The sequence below is a fragment of the Camelus dromedarius genome, chromosome 5 (genome assembly GCF_036321535.1).
Source record: "Camelus dromedarius isolate mCamDro1 chromosome 5, mCamDro1.pat, whole genome shotgun sequence".
Classification (NCBI taxonomy): Eukaryota; Metazoa; Chordata; class Mammalia; order Artiodactyla; family Camelidae; genus Camelus; species Camelus dromedarius.
Genome location: NC_087440.1, coordinates 40,619,108 through 40,636,721, shown reverse-complemented (window position 1 = coordinate 40,636,721; position 17,614 = coordinate 40,619,108). Strand labels below are relative to the sequence as shown.

Sequence of the window (17,614 nt, the reverse complement as noted above, 5' to 3'; positions counted from 1 at the left end):
ATAATTATGTTGTACAGCTGTAGTTTAAATTTCTGGCTATTAAGTTCCTTAAGCCAAAGAAACTTGGATCTTTAAACAAAATGAATAAAGCTACAGTATGAAGATGGTGAACATTTAATAGTCTGCATTTAACAAAGGTTTAAAATTGGACGTAAAAAAGACAGGATGCGATTATTTTCCAAAAGCACTGTTTTATTTATACAGAGTCCTAACCACTTCAGTGGCAGGAGGACTGGGAGAGATTCCTTCTTCAATCCAGGGGCCTCCATAATGTTGGCCTGTTGATACCAAACACACAGGCAAGTGGTGTCACAGATGTGGTAAACTAACTACAATGTTTAGTCTCTCTCTGCTAGAGCAACAAGGTGAGCGTCAATCTCTGCTTCTGTAAGAATCCTAGAAGGCAAAGGGAAAAAACCCACGATTTAGTTTTTGAGAACTTTTTATTATGCAAAATTCCAAAAACACACAAAAGTAGGATAGTAACGAACTCTTGTGTACCTGTCACCCACCTTCAACAATTATCATCCCTTCAAATTTATTTGAAGGAATTCCCAGGCATCATATTAACTTCATCTATACACACTAATGTTTACCTCTTTGACATCAGATCTAGAATTAGGTCTCTTGACAGCAAAACCCTTTTGGTTGCAACTATGATAGCAAATATCTAAATATAAAACTAAACTATATATAATGTATTCTATTTTAGTTCTTACGTCAAAATGCCTTTATATCTAGTATAATTCAAGTTTGTATCAGCTGAGACACAAGAAGGCACTCCATGTTGAATATGTTATTTTCTAAATGATGTTTGCCCCAAAGAAATCAATTGCTTGGCAACTTTTAATGTGACCTATTACTTACTGGCTGACTTAACAGTGAAATTTGTCAAAGTGACATTTTTTAGTGCAAATTGGGGCAATGTAAGTAGTTACATACTTGTTGATGTTTATATTATATATTCTAGTTATTAAAGAAAAAAAAGCAACCTTTTCCTATAGGGGGCAGAGGGAGGAGGAAATTCAATTGTTTTATTTTTTTTTAATTCAATAAATATTTCTTAAATCTTTCATGTTTATATCACTTACCTGCAGGCAACAAAAAGAACAAAGCAGGAAAAAAATGTACTAACAAAACTTTTCAAGGTCTGGTTAAGCCTAGTTTACTATCTTTTCTCCCCAGCCCTAACCATGACCATGTGTCTTTATATTTGTGACCCTAGAGTAGATACACACATTAGTTAACATGTCCCCCTGCAGATTCCTTGCATCTGTGGGTTTAACTAAAGTATTTTCACAACTCACAAGAGCATCCAGATTCATGGTAAAAGTAAACCACCTCATAGGACTGCTGGGAGGATTAAGAAAGCTGATATATGTTAAGCACCCAGTATAGATCTGACTCATGGAAGCTGTGAAGCTCATTTGTGGGAATCAGTAAGAACAGACAAGCATCCAGCATCTGCAATTCAATTAGCTGTATGCAAAATTCAAGGGTTTCAGGGTTATCCAGATAGGGTCTGATGTACATCAGTATTTCATACTGTTCTTCAAAGCTCCACTTAAATAACCACTAAATAACATTCCACATGAAATGACTACTTTGGGAGCTGAATTTCTATTGGACTTAAGCTAAAAAAGAAAACATTTATGCTTACTTTACTCCTTATATAAAGGAGGTTATTTCACATCACTTCTGGCATTAGGTATAATACAAATGAAATGAGAAGAAAAGAAGTTATGTCTTTCTTAAAGAGACATCCACTAAGTTTTAAAACAGATCTCTCAGGTGCTGAAGAAAAAAAAACTAACTATAGTTCAAAAAAGTGTTTTTTCCTCAAGTTATAGGAGAAATGGACCTCCTCTATCTTTCTAGGCTAGAATTCATCACTTGGCAAACTTCTTTAAGTACCTAGCCAACAAGGTAACTCACCTGAATTTAGGATTTTCAACTGTAACTACTCCAACTTCTATTTCTGAAGGTTTGAAATCAATTGACAGGACAGTAGACAGGCATGTAATCGCAGTCTGAAAAAGTATCAACATTAAAATAATACAGTATTTGTCAGAGATTCCAAGATTTTCCCATTCCAAGCTTATTCACTTCATGAGTTAACCATAAGCTATTCATTTTTGCTCCAGACTCGAGTCATGTAGTTTTACAGCCACACAGATTGCTTAACTCTAATATGTCACCTCCCAATGACAAGAAACTTGTTTATACCAAGTCAAACCATAACTTAAAGGGATCCATCAAACAAAATAGGATGATTTACAGTCTATTTGCCAGACAATATGCAAGAGTAGCATTTGGAGTGAGATGGAGAGAGGATAAAGATGAATGTGCCATCTTCCTTCAAGGCCTTTACAGTAATAATAATTTAAGAATGTTTTAAGTGGCTTTGTAGGTGATGTGATTATTTACATGACTATGAATTGCAATTAAAAAAAAACTTTAAGAAACACTTAAACAAGACACAGTGCCTCCTGGATGAGAACTAGCTCCATATCTCTTATTAGTATACGATAACACTGCCAACCAAACATAAAAGTATGAGATGGTAATTTTTCCTGTCATTTATCAGAATCATGTTGTTAGTCTTTAGAATAGCTGTATCCCATACCCTCATTTCCAAATTTTGTTTTTAACTTCTTGGCAGTAAATAAGAGGCTTCTTTAGTCTAAGGTTACTAAATATTTGTATAGGAGTTTTGGCTTGTCCTGTCAATTTAAAACTTCCCAATCACAATGAACAATCCCCTCAAGAACCCTGCATTAAGCTAGCTCTCCTTCTGCATCCTAGATACACTTTCTCTGCCAAGTCATCCTGTGAGCATATTCTTTTACTATGAAGATGTCTGCTTCCCTGAGAATTTGGTGTGGCTGCTTTTCCTTTTGGACCATAAGAGCAACATTACTGACTCAACTTTTTCACTTTTGCTTCCAGGAAGCTTAAGCCTAATTTAAGTCACAACCATGCAGGTCTTTGGGCCTGGTCTTGACTCCTATGCTTAGTCATATTTTCCCATTTAATAAGCGTTTTGTTGAAAGCAGTTTCAAATACATTACAAAATGAGATAGTGAATTAAGTGAATAAAAGCAGTATTCATTGTTCCCACGTCACACCAATTTTACTATTAAGCTGACAAACTTAGATACACCAGAAATAGCCTATAGAGATTTGTCAATTATGCCATGATCGTCACAATTGTATACAGCAGTAAAAAAAAAAAAGTCAGCTCCTTTTGGCTAACTTACTTCCACTGTCTGTTCAAATGTCCAATCAAATTTCTTCTTCACTTTTTTTTCAAGGAAGCTGGTTGACTCGGTTTGTTTAACTCCTGCTGCAGTGGCTTTAAACCCACAGTAGTAACCTGCAGGGTCACACTTGTACACCTGAGGGCCTTGTTCTTCATCTATACCAATTAAAATCATACCTTAAAAAGAAAAAGACTCTCATTAAGTATCTTACACCTTTATACAACAAGATTTCTTCTCTCCTGGTGTTGTCACAAAGGTGTCGTTAATCATTACTCTGGCCATCTATTTTAGGATACGTGTTTTAAGAAAACTGATAACCAAAATATAGGTTATCACCACAGATAAATTAGGTAACAAATTTCCATTTGCAAAAGGTTTTATCACAGACTTTTAAAAGGTCTGAATTATCACAAATATGATGTACAATTTGCTATTACCCAAAGCGTGTTCCTTCGAACCCTAATCCCAAGGTGTTAACTGGTCAAATAAATTTGGAAAATATGTTTCACAAGCTTTTTAGAGAAAATAATATACAAAGGCATATTAAATGTTCTGCTGTAGGTTGACCTCTTTTAGCTCAGTAGTTCTTAAATTTATTTGACCAAGGAATACTTTTTGAAAAATTAATCAACTACCTGTTAAGGTTCCAGGGAACTGAAAGGGTATGGAACCCACATTGGGAATGCTGGGACAAAGTGAAATGTACCTGGGGGATACCTGTTCACCTTTACACTGCTCATCTTTGTTACCAATGGAATGTATTCCTCCAGTAGTCAGTATAAACCAAATTCTAAATTCTGTACACATAACTTTGTTATTATAAATAAAATTATGTTATTCTAAAACATACAATTAAACACCACCAACAAACTTCATTTTACTCAGCAGAGCAGGTAACAAAGTATTTAAAGAATGGCTTAACTCCACTTGAACATATTATAAGACTTCTTTATTCAACTACTTTATTCTATAAAGATGTTTTATAGACTCTAGTAATGAGGAATTTTCAGTCTTATTTTATTGACAAACACTATGACAGTGACCAACTATCTGCTTTATTCCAATGTTATGTTTCCCTGTAATTTTCTTTACATTTTATACTTGATATATGTATACAAAGTAGAAGAGCAACACAAAAGAGAGATCCACTTACTGCTTGGGAGAAAAAAGAAACACTTCTTTACTCCAGGGTCTTGCAAGATGAGCAGGGTTTAACAGGTGATAAGGAAATGAAGGCCAATCAAGGCAAAAGGAACATACACAAAGGCACCAAGACATGAAAGGTCAGGGCACACCCAGGGAATGACAGAAAGATCCGTGTATTACAGGGGCTTCAGGTGAGAGAGGAATGCAGGCCAAGAAAGAGGCAACTTCGGAATAAACTGTAAGGGGACTTGCAAGCCATATTAAGAAGTTTGGAATTTACACTGTATTTCCAAGGAAACAATGATCAAAATTTGATGTTAGAATAACTCATGCCGCAATATGGAACAGTCTAGGAAAGAGTGAGAAGGGAGAAAAGAGGTAAATTAGGTGGCAAAGGCAAGAGACAATGAAACAGTGACAGAGGAGATGGGAGGAACAGATATTTTAAGGTAAAGCTTGATGACTAAACAGATGACCAGGGAAGGTGAGGTGAGGGTAGAAAAGAAGTTGAGGATGAATGTAGAAAAACTGCAATGATTTCAAGTTTGAACTATCCATGGGAAAAGGAGAAGGGGCCTGGGCTAAAGCTAATGAGGGGTGACTGGTATACAGGTAGTAAATGAAGCCATGAAATTGGATGTGGTCACCCAGACAGAACAAAGAGGAGAGAAGGACCAAGGAGAGAAACCTGATGACCAACATTAAGGGACCAGTTGACGAGAATGAGCTAAGCAAAGTGAGGAGAACAGTATCACTGAAGAAATCAAGGGAGAATTTTTAAGTGACAGGTCAAAAACAGGGTCAGATGCTAAAATCATTACATTGCTTGCTTTAATCCTCATGAATGAATGACACAATGTCAGAAACAAATGTGTTGAATCTTTTAGACTAATGTATTACAATAAATCTAAAATCAGTAAATCTGATCCCTCTCAACAAAATTTTACATGTTTTTTAAAGAAGAAATTTATTCTAAGTATATGAATCTCAGGCATATGTGTGTGAGCCTGATACTTCAGGGTGGTCAAAAGAAACAGCTTGTTAAGATGCCTAGTTTAGGCATTTCCACTGAACTAATAATCTAGAATTGCAGTAGAATCCCTATTACAAAAGCCTAATGTCATAGTGCCTTAGATCTTTCAAATCACATACCCTAAATAGAAATATTTTGATAAAAAGTCTAACAGCATCTAATGCTTAAAAGTAATGCCTAAAATACTATTACGAAACTTATTCTTCCATCACTGATTTATTATGAAGATTTCCTTACCTTTTATAGTTTCCAAACCACACGTTTAAAACCCAAGTGTTACTGAAATAACTTCCTTTATGCATGCTCTTTGTTTTTTTACTGAAGTACAGTCAGTTACAATGTGTCAATTTCTGATTTACAGCACAGTGTCCCAATCATACGCATGTTCTCTTAAAAAATTGTAATTCATTAATTATTTGGGAGACTTCACATACTTACAACAACCAAGAGGCCTCATTTCAGCATTCTGTGTGTAGACCTGAGAAATATCTGCAATTCTTTTACACAGCATGTCCACAGGAATCTCATAACCATACTTGTATTTCCAGTTAGCTGCCTCATAGCGTGCCCTCTGTACCTGGGATCGGCTGTCAGCTTAGAGTATAAAAAACAAAAGTTTACTTGTTTAGAAGGAAAGAATGAACCTCAAAGCCAGACAATTTTCCATCTATCTTCATTGTGACCTAAGGAAAGCAGAAGTGGTCCATTATGGCTTTTTCTCCCACTAATGAGTCGTGAATGACTCAGTAATTAGTACATGACAAAAAAAGGAAAAAAATTCAAAAGATGGAGTTCTACACACAGTACTGCCCTTTTATGTTGAACCTTTCAACAGCTGTAAAAATAGTTTTTAAAAGTGTCTAGTAACTCCCAAAAGAACAAGTTTTAAGGAGACAGAATAATGCTTCTCCTGATCTTTTTTTTATAGGCTTGAATTTTCCCTTTATTTCAGAAAATAGAAACCCAGAATAATTTTTGTAATTCTCACTTACTTCTAACCAGTGTCAGTATCACCACATGTGAGATATAATGACTTACATCCCCTTCAGCTATTAACTATATCTGAAATAAATCATCTGAGAGGAGCCTCAGTCCTGTTTCCCTGACAGTAGCCTCAGTCCAGTTTCCCTGACAGTAGCATAGAGATCTAATTCTATTAAACTTATGATTTCTAAAAAGCTCACAATACTTTGAAGATACTGATACTAACCTTGGAAGACTGCAAATCTACTCATATCACCTGAAAATTAGGCACTAAAGGGAGCTTTTAAAAATTAATACAACACTCAAAAATATTTTGAAGAAAATAATAAATTTAAGTAGATACCAAGCCAATTACCTGTCATTCCTGTCATCACACAGCCAATGTTTTCAGTTATCTTGAATAAGTGAGTCACTGTGCTGGAATCCAATAATTTGTCCTAAAGAACAAAATAAATCAAGATAATTAAAAAAAAAAAATCAGATTTCTGTGTAGTGATTAAAAATACTATGGAATTATAACAATGAACTATATAATAAATGTCTTCTGTTCATTTTACAATTAAAACCAATTTAAAAGGGGGGAGGGGCTCTGTTTTCCTTTTTTAGGTGATGCTTCCTGTGAGCAATAACTATAGCTCCCCAAAATGTGTTTCAAAGTCCCTGAAGACAAAAGACCTACAAATCCCACTGTGCTTATAATCATGACACAAAATTCAACATGTTAATTCTATCTGCTCAGCTAAACTGTCCAGAGCTGCTCAATAAATACTTCTTGGATAACAGCTAGGAAAGTAGGGTCAAAGCAAAAATACTGTTAACATATATAGATAATAATATACCCTCGTACAAACTTGTGAAAAACCCTTGCTTTGTATTCCGTAATAGTTGGCTATCTGGGCGGTACTACTTACAGGTACTTTCTTCTGTGTGACAATTACTGCACAGTCTTTCCCTCTGACAGCTACTGATGTAAGACCACCCTGGTTTATAGCTTTAAAAGCATATTCTGGAAAATAAAACAGTTTTTTTAAAAGGTGAAATGATTCATGCAATGGAATAATAAAGTCATTAAAAATAAAGAGCTTTATGAACTAACATGGAATGCTGTACAAAACATGCAAAGTCAAAATAATAATGATAATAATAAAGCATAATTAAACCAACTCCATTTCTTTCCATTTTAATCATTTCCATCAGGTGCAAGTACCAAATTTCCAATAAAGATTTAATTATTTTTTATCATATCAAATCTTTTACAAATTATGTTTTATCATTTAAAAAGTTTGTTTCGTAGCCATTATTTCTACCAAGTCTGGTATTCCTGGGTCAAATTAGGTTGCTCTAAATTTTCTCAAGATTTACTATTTCTGTCAACTTTTGGTCAACAAGTAATCGATCATATGCAGTTTTATTTGCTGTTAGATTATTTTGCATTGTTTTTCCCCCTACCAAGTTGAAATTTTCTGGACCATGTTTTTTGCAATTTTCACATTACCTACACCATAGGATTCTTTAGTTTATCTACAACCAGCTTCAGCTTGTGCCCTTCTAGCTGCTGTCAAACCATCCCCCAGGTTAAAACAGCTGGATCAAAGTGGTTTATAAAAACAAACTACTATGGCACCATGCAGTTTAGTTGAAAATCATTGCCTCTGGAGAGTAGAATTACAGATGAGACTATCTCTTTCTATGTTATATAGTTCCTTAATATTTAAATTTAATATAAACATATACTTTGTAAATTAGGAAAATAGCAACAGAAATTAATATATGCTCGTTTGAGGAGATATAGAAGATAATGTAAAAGAGAAAATTATATATAAATACGTATATTCTAAATATATATGCTGCCTACTGAAGACACTAATAAAAGTACACATATATAATAAAATGGTAAGTAAAGTTGGAGGGACTATATTAATATTAGGTAAAGCAGACTTCAAGACAAAGGGTACTATCAGAAATAGAGACATTTCAAAATGGTAGAAGAATCAATTCATAAGAAGACGTAACAATCATAAATGCATATGCACCTTCTAAGAGTACTTCAAAATACATGAAAGGAAAATTGACAAAATTAAAAAGAGAAATGGCCAATCCTACCTAGTTAAAGATTTTAACACTGCCACTTAGCAATTACTAGAAACAGACACACACACAAAGTAGACATACATGAAATGAAAACCCTCTATCAACCACGGTGACCCAGGTGGTATCTGTAGAACACTACTTTCAACAACTAAAGGCACAGGTATTAACAGTATAATAAAAATGCAGATGGTACATTTACCAAGACAGATTATATGTTAGGCCGTAAAACAAGATTCAAATAAAGTACTGAAATTCCTAAACATATGAAAATTTAAAAACATACATCTAAATAATCCATGTGGTCAAAGAAGTAATCACAAGAGAAATTTTTAAATGTTTTGAACTGAATGGTAAAGAAAATTTATCAAAACTTGTAGGATGCAGCTAAAACAGTGTTCATAAGGAATTTTACTGCTATGGTGGACAGACCCTAAGGTGCCCTCCCCTCCACAATACCTGCCTACTGGTGTTCACACCTTTGTATAATCCCTTCCCGACTGTGGGCAAGATCTGTAACTTCCTTCTAACAAACTAAATATGGCAAAGGAAATGGGATGGCACTCTCCTGATCACATTGCATTATATAAGACTCCGTCTTGCTAGCAGACTCACTCTAGAGATTCTTCTTGCTGGTTGATAAGTGGCTATATGGCAAGAAACCACTGGTGGCCTCTGGTGAAAAGCCATAAAGTAGCTGGGGCCCTTAGTCCTAAACCTAAATTTCCACTTTAAGAAGATAGAAAAGGGCAAAATAAACCCAAATTAGAAGAAAAGAAATAATAAAGACCAGAAATCAATAGACAAAAAAGAGAACATCAGCAAAGTCAAAAATTGATTCTTTGAACAAAAGCAATAAACCAACAAAATTAGAAATCCTTTGGTAAGCTGAAAAACAGCCCCCAAATCCATGTCCTAATCCCTGGAACCTGCAAATATTATTTTATAGAGCACAAAAAAGGATCTTTGCAAACGTGATTAGGTTAATATTGGGATGGAGGAGATTACCCCGGTGGGCCCTAAATGCAATCATATGTATCTGTATTAGGAGAGAGAGGGAAATTTTACACACACAGAGAGGAAGGTGCTATGAAGAGGAAGCAGAAAGATTTGCTCCCCAGGCCAAAAAAAGCCTCTAGAAGTAGAAGTGACAAGGAATGCGTTCTGCCCTGGAGCCTCCAGACAGAGCACAGCCCTGCCTGACACCGTGTCAGCTGATACTGATTTTGGATTTCTGGCCTCCAGAATTGTGAGAGAATAAACTTTTGTTTTTTTAAGCCCCCAAGTTAGTTGTAATTTGTTACAGCAGCCACAGGAAACTAATACAAACTCCAAGCTGGACTCATCAAAAAAAAAAAAAAAAAAAAAAACAGAATACAAATGACCAGTTATCAGGGAAAAGGAAGGTTATCACTATAGATATTACAGAGATAAATGTACATTATTCTTTTGTTTATAGTCCTTGATCCTTCCACTCCCATGTCTTTGCTTCTTCAAGTCCTATCTGGACAGCCCTACCACTCTTATTCCCACCCAACTGAAGCTTGCCCTTCCCCTCGAGACTCTTCCATTTTCCCTGACACTTACTCTGATTGTCCCAGAAGGGATTTTTCAACCCTTTCTCTGAATTCCCATATAATTTCCTATTTCACCATTAATTTTAGCATTTTCAAGTGTGTAATTTCCCCCTCCACATCCAGACTGGATAGTCAAAGTAGGAACCAAGGAAATTTAAAATTACATTTGCAACCAGTAGATACTAAATCACAGGTTGGCCATGGGCCCAATCCAGCTTACTCAAATTGGCTTAGAATGTAGTTTCTAGAAAGATTTTAATTAACTAAAAAGTCAGATAAAATCAGGGTTTAGTTTTTTTAGGGAGAAAAAAAAATTCTGGTAACATCTGACCCGCATTCCCACATAGCAACTGTCCTGCAGAGCAAAAATCATCTAGGGCTGGCACGTGTTTTGCAGTTTTCCACAGTTCCCGTCACTTCTCGTCCTATCTCACCAGCTGGTTTTACTCATGTGCATTATATATCTGGCCTGCTTAAATAATGCAAAAGATAAAGGACATAAAAGAAAGAGCTATCTCCCTCACCACAGTATAAAATTTTATCCCAAAAAATATTTAAAATTTTCCATATAAAAAAATGGTTCTCAATAATGTACCTAAGAATTTGCCAGGATTCATTACAGGAGTCCAAGTCCTCTCTCCCTCTCCATACAGACTAGTGCTGTCCAACAAAACTTCCTGAGACAATGGCTATGTTCTATATGTGCACTGTCCAATACCCATTAGCCCCATGTGGCTATTAAACACTTGAAATGTGGCTAGTGCAATTGAGTAACTGAATTTTCAACTTAAAATTCTTAGTTAAGAATATCATTCCTACTATTCATCTCCTACTTCTTGATCTCCACTGCTTCCACCTCCTCAACCAGCTCCTTAAATACTGGTATCCCCCAGGATTCTATAATTTCTCCCTAACCATGGGTGATTTTATCCTATATAATCACTACTAATTCTGTCATTTTTAGCTCTGAACCGTATTTGCAAATGCCTATTTCCCCCACAGGCTTGTCTCAAATTAAACTCCTCTTCTCTATAAACCTGCTTCTTACAGTTCTTATCTCAAATTACTAACCGCTCAAGTTTTCAAGCTACAAACTTGGGTACCATTCTTGACTCTTCATTTCTCTGTCATCAGGAGAAATGTCCACTCCTCTCTAGGATTTGCTTTAAAATACTCTAGCAGAGAGGGGGAAAGTGCATGGTAAAATAAGATTGACAAAATGTTGACAACTGCTGAAGCTGGGTATGGGTACATGAGGGTCATTGTACTATTATTCTACTTACTTTTGTTTGAAAGTTTCCATAATAAAATTTAAAAAAATAAAATAAACTCAAGAGTCTCCCCTTCTCCACCCTTTCTCTGTACCTTAGTTCACTCATTAGGGCTTATAAGGATTACTCCATTGTGGCCTTCCTTTCACCTGTCCCTTTGTACTCTAATTCTACAGTCAACTCTCTCGTTATCTTACTCAGTACTCAATGTCGTTCTCAAAGACCTCTGCTATGTCCAAAACCCATGGGACCAAGTCCAAATGCCAGCACAGCATCCAAATCTCTTCACAATTTTGCTACAATCTGCTCTTCCAGTCATCACTGTCTGCTCCAGCCACACTGACTGACCAATGCACTGGTCTCCCCAAATTTCCTTATCTAATCTCCATGCAGATCAATTCATCTTCTGAGGAAACTTTCCTGACTCTCACCTTCAGTGTCATTTCCCAAAGTACCCTTCTTTGCACAGATATTTTAATACCATACTGTACTGTAATTGTCAATAAAATTTTGTGTAAATGATTACCCATTATAACATTACCACTAGCATAAAATAAATAAATGACAAGGATATACTGTACAGCACAGGGAATACAGCCAGTATTTTATAATAACTATATGTGGAGCATAACCTTCAAAAATTGTGAATCACTATACTGTATACCTGAAACTCATATATTGTATATCAACTATACCTCAATTTAAAAAATCTTTAAAAATACCACGATAAAATATACATCTTATAATGTTGACAAAAGTGGAAACTGCCAAGAAAGAATCTAGAGATGATTTAATAACTAAAAAATATCTTCTAAAGAAACACTGGTTGGGTAAAAAGTAATACCACAGTTTACAGTAAAGGTGAGCATGAAGGCCAAATAAGAAAAAAAATCTGAATAGTTTATGGGCAGCATTTAAAAGGCATATTTACTTTTTAAAGCCAGAGTCCAAGTGTCAGAAATAGTAATTAAATACTTTATTTCCATCACTAAGGATTTTTGTTTTATGGATAAAATTTCAGAAACTTTCAAAGCTAGCAAACACTATGATGTTAATCTCAGTAATCTGTTCTTCAATGTCCAAGATTATGCAGGAAAATAACTCATAGCCCATTTCCCACTTTTTAAATGGGAAAAATTATGGTGGATTATAGTCTATCCCAAACCCCCAATTTTTAAAAAATTGAAGTATAGCTAATTTACAATGTTGTGTTAGTTTCAGGTGTACTGCGAAGTGATTCAGTTATACATATATATACCTACTTTTAAAATATATATTCTTTTTTTCAGAGTCTTTCCATCAGAGGTTATTACAAGATACTGAATGCAGTTCCCTGTGCTATACAGTAGGATCTTGTTTTTCATCTATTTTATATAGTAGTGTGTATCTGTTAATCCTGAACTCCTACTTTATCCCTCCCCACCTTCCCCTTTTTTGGGAACCCTAAATTTGTTTTCTATGTCTGTGAGTCTATTTCAGTTTTGAATCTAATTTCTTAATTTGTAACTTAAATACACAGTAAATTACCTATATATATTAGACTGAACTACATGAAAAAGCCTTTTACAGGGAAAGAATAGTCAAACATCAGCAGTTTCATAAGGTTCAACCTAACAACAAACCATGAGGTTAGAATGCAAACTGCTTCCTTAATCACAAACAAAATGGTTAATAAACAGCTGTTTATATGTAGAGACTTCTTTTCCACAGTAATTTCTCATACACTTTGCTTCTTCCCCTACAATTTTGTCTAACACTTTCCAGTTTTTCCAGGACTCGTTTGTATAATACTAGGAAAAAACTGGGGCTAAATATAAAAGATACTGTGACAAAATGTTCAGGATTAGAACACAATGTCTGACAATGGCTCACAGTGTGACCTGCTCAGTGGGATGCTAGCAACAGATCTACATCCCCTTTATTGATGTCATCAGCTTTGCAAAGCAGCTACAGGTGATTCTGAAATTCTGCAGATTTTAGGAATGTAACTCAAGATTTTTACCACCCATAATCTTGTCTAAAATGCTGTACTGAGATAAAAACTAAACTTTTTGGTGGTAAGCATGATGTAGGGTATATAGAAATATAATGTTGTACACATGAAACTTATATAATGTTATAAACCAATGTTTCCTCAATTGAAAAAAAAGTCTTAAAAAAAAAAAAAAGAATGCAGCCCTACTAAGACCTTGATTTCAGCCTGTGTGACCCAAAGATGAGCCTACCAGACTTCTAACTTACAAAACTGGGAGAAAATAAATAGATGTTGTTTAAAAATAAACAAATACCTGTGCTGAGTTTTGGAAGATAAATATGACTTTTTTCCCAATATAAACATAAGCTGGAAAAATAACGTATGGCCCATAACATTCTTTGAAGTTTGGTTATAAAAAAAAAACAAACAGAGAGATGTTCTATTGGGGCAAGACAAGTATTCTGCAGGAAAGTCTATATTCAATTTCAATGCTGTATGACTAGAAACTTTTTGTTATTAAGATTTTTTGATACTGTTCATTCTCTATCCCTAATCTTCTAACTTAAGCAGGAAGTGTGTCTCATTTCATGATGCCTCTTAATACTACACTCCTTAAAATTGTGATCTTCAGGCAGGGAGGGTCATTAGAAATCTTGGGCGCTGGTGGGTTGGTGGTGGTGGTGAAAACATAGAAGCATTTGATCCCATTACATTTTGGTGTAGTTTTATTATGTACATATTCATGAATATATATACACATAAACATGTATGTATGAATATAAACACACATTTAATTTCAAATCAGATTCAAGGAGGGCATGAGAAATCTGGGTTAAGAAACATTCTTAAAACAAGATTTTTTTTAAACTGCAAAAGAGGCAAACAGTAAGAACTTCTCAGTCCATTTATTTGTGAAATTCCTGATTCCATTTTTATCAGCCACTTGTTTTTCTGACAGCGACCATCACAGAAACATTTACTGAGCAGTTACTATGTGACAGGCACTGTTCTAAGTACTTTACATCTATTAACTCATTAAATCCTTACAGCCCTATGAGGTAAGTGGAATTATTATCTCTATTTTACACATGAAGAATGTTCTCCTAGTTGGCGTGGAGCAAGGACTCCCCAGGAATCCTGGCTTTAACACACAGTACCACTTCTAGATTAGAAAACTGCCCTCTTCAGTCTGTCTCTTCCAGTCCCTTTCTTTCCTGTTTCTCATCACCTTTCTTAAAAGCAACCAGGCAGTGCTCACTTTCACCGGGAGGCCAATTCAAGTGACTGCTCCTACCTCCCTTGCCAGACACATCCAGCAAAAGTATTAAGTAAAAAAGTAGTAGTAGACAGAAGGGCCTGAAAGTAGCCAGGCTTATGGACCTCACTTTCCTCACTGATAACCTGGGGAATTTCTGAAATTATATTTCAAAGCCAGGTGTTCTGTATATAGTGCTACAGTTTTCCTTCTCTCTCTCTCTCTCTCTCTCCTTCTCTCTCCCTCCCTCCCTCCCTCTCCCTTCTCCCTGCCTCTCTCTCTCTCTCTCTCTCTCTCTCTCTCTCTCTCTCTCTCTCTCTCTCTCTCACACACACACACACACACACACACACACACACACACACACACACACACACAATCTGAATACACTGAGAAAAATTTTAATAGTTACCAAAGGGTACAGATAACAATAAAAAAATCTTTCTCCCTACTTCTTGGGAAAAAACAGTCAATAGTTTGTTTATAATTATAGTTAGCAGTGTACATTTAAATTTACGCCTCTTTTTAAAAATTTATCAACTTTAGACCACATTTATCTTTTGAATCCCAACTATGGAAGATGAGGACTATACTCACCTTCCCATTAATCTTTCCATTCCCTTGTCATTTACCCATTTTGTTGTATCATTTTCCCACTGTTATGGTTAACATTTTGCACTCTGTAATTTTTACATGCTTTGTCTCTGGCAGATTCTAAGGTTTATAAACTAATAAAAAGTATTTACGTTATGATACTGTACATATTTCACTAGAGAACCAATCATGGATGGACCATAAAAAAAGGATATTCTATGTCTACAGAGCTACTAATCTAAAAGACCAAAAACTGAGCCAAAGAATCAAAGAAAAACATTTACTGAAGTTTTAATACTATGCCAAGCACTCTACATAATATCGCCTTATTTAATCCTCAAAACAACCACATAAGGAAGGAATTATTAGGCCAACTTTGCAAACAGAAACTAAGGCTAAAGTTGTGTTACTTGCCCAGGTTGGCTAGTATGGCGCAGAGCAGGAATCTGAATCCAGACCTGAACTCTTCACCACTAAACTGCTTGCTCATACCAACTATTCTTTCACTTTCCTTTTCCTAGCAAGGTCTAATTAGTGCCCTGAAAAGCAGAGGGAGTGTTATTCAACAAGGCAGAGCTTAAATTATTCTGTCTAGATATTTAACTTGTTTTTAACTACGTGTAATATTCTAAATCTTTTAAAACCATTAAAATGACACTACAGTCAGCCTTTCTACTCACCGAATCTGGAAAGCATTAAAGCCTATGCTTTATGGCTAGATTTCACAATATAGCATACTGTAGGTCTAAGTGACTTTTCCTGTTCACGTATTAAAAACCACAAAAGAGAATATTCAAAGCATAGTCCAATATAGAAAAAGTCTTTAAAACTCAGGAATGAAACTTTAAAAATGAAACTTCCCTGAGGATACAGTTATTTCTCTGTTCTATCTCAGATCATATTTTTCAATGGGGGATGAGTTAAAAGGGTTACTGAATTACCATTATGATACTGTTTCTTGCTACATTATATCCAGTATGTAACCATAGAGTAGACCGGTGTCATTCCAAGTTATCTTTAACTATTTCTAAAATTTACAGGTAAAGAGAATCTCATTTATAGGCCAATTCTCTCCTTATGATTTCCAAGCACAGATGATTATATTACGGTCCTCACTAAGGCACTGCGGGTGCTAAACTCACTCAAAGGCGAAATTATCACGGGCCAGTTGTAAATCTGATTCTTCTCATAATGAATTCACCATGGCAAGGAGTTACGGGTCGGGGGTTATAATCATAATCTAAACCCTGAGCATTTCGATCCAACAAAATGTACTGTTACGCTGAATAACTGATAACTAGTTTAGGGTTTATTTCCACCGAAGCTCTTTTTCAGGAAACAGCTAGCTCACCATACCTCATCTACAACTCAGGAACAGCTTTTAAACTACAGAAGCATTCAAACAGATGTGAGTAAAAGGGGATGTTAGTGTCAAGAGCAGCTCTAGAACTGATAGCCACTCATCCTACCAGTTATGCAAAGACGTCCTGAACTCTGTAGATATTTGTAATTTAGCTCTTTTTATTCTTCTTTTTATCCGTTTGTTTACCTATCTGTCATTCCCTTGAAGCTGTGCGCTTCAGGACAAGAGAGGGTGTGATATTTCTGCATCCCCTAGGACGAGCACAGCGTCTCTGAATTCCTGTGTGGAACTAACCACAGGACAAGGAAGTTCATGCTGCAAACAAAGTAAATTGGAGAGGGAACGTTTTAACTAGAAGGTCAAGGAACCAACTATCTTCTAGATAATTACAGGCGTTGGGCCCACTCAGGTCAAAATGTAACAGGTGAAGAGGCCTCAGAAAGCTGACTCCGGCATTACCGCCCTATCTTCCTTAACTCTTTATTATGCGGCCGCTCGTCCTGGAGAGCTCCCGACCCCTGCCTGCAGACACGGGTGGGAACATCACCGGACTCAACCTGGCTCCGGCCCTCCCCTCGTCCCAGCTCCGGCCACGTCTGCCAGCTCCAGGCCGTACCATGACAGAGCAATCCGCGTGGACCCAAGGCAGACCTGGTTCACTCACCTACTTGGTAGAGCCGGCCCTCGGGGGAAAAAATGGTAATGTGGCGGTCAAAACCAGCGCTGGAACCACGGGACATGGTGGTGCACCGCTACTCCAAGCACAGTCCCCGGGCCCCGTAGCTCCCGCACCAGGCGTACAAACCCCTACGGAAGTTTCTGCGACTGCTTCCGGGGCACCAGCCGGCTTCATCCGCTCTTGCGCACCGAACTCACAACTCTCGCCAGTTCAAGCGCGGAAAGAGCTCCAAGGGCCCGCCCCTGGAGGTGGGGGTGGGGAGAACTGAGCTAAGGTTTTGGATATGCGCGTGCGCCAGCAGCACGTGTGGGCGGGTTGAAGACGGCAGGTGAATCTCTGGTTGTGGAGGTTTAGAGCTTTCATCTGGGGAATCAGTTGATTATAGC

The 17,614-nt window shown here is 36.4% G+C and overlaps 1 protein-coding gene across 1 annotated transcript; it reads right to left on the bottom strand.

Moving 5' to 3' along the window:
• Positions 1 to 171: 171 nt before the first annotated feature.
• On the bottom strand, positions 172 to 17,389 carry PSMA6 (proteasome 20S subunit alpha 6). The gene is made up of 7 exons (XM_010986125.3): positions 17,214 to 17,389; positions 7,338 to 7,432; positions 6,782 to 6,863; positions 5,881 to 6,036; positions 3,261 to 3,439; positions 1,936 to 2,030; positions 172 to 396 (listed from the first exon to the last, which is right to left on the bottom strand). The coding sequence occupies exons 1-7, from the start codon at positions 17,287 to 17,289 to the stop codon at positions 339 to 341; spliced, it is 741 nt and encodes a 246-aa protein (XP_010984427.1). The 5' UTR covers positions 17,290 to 17,389; the 3' UTR covers positions 172 to 338.
• Positions 17,390 to 17,614: the final 225 nt, after the last annotated feature.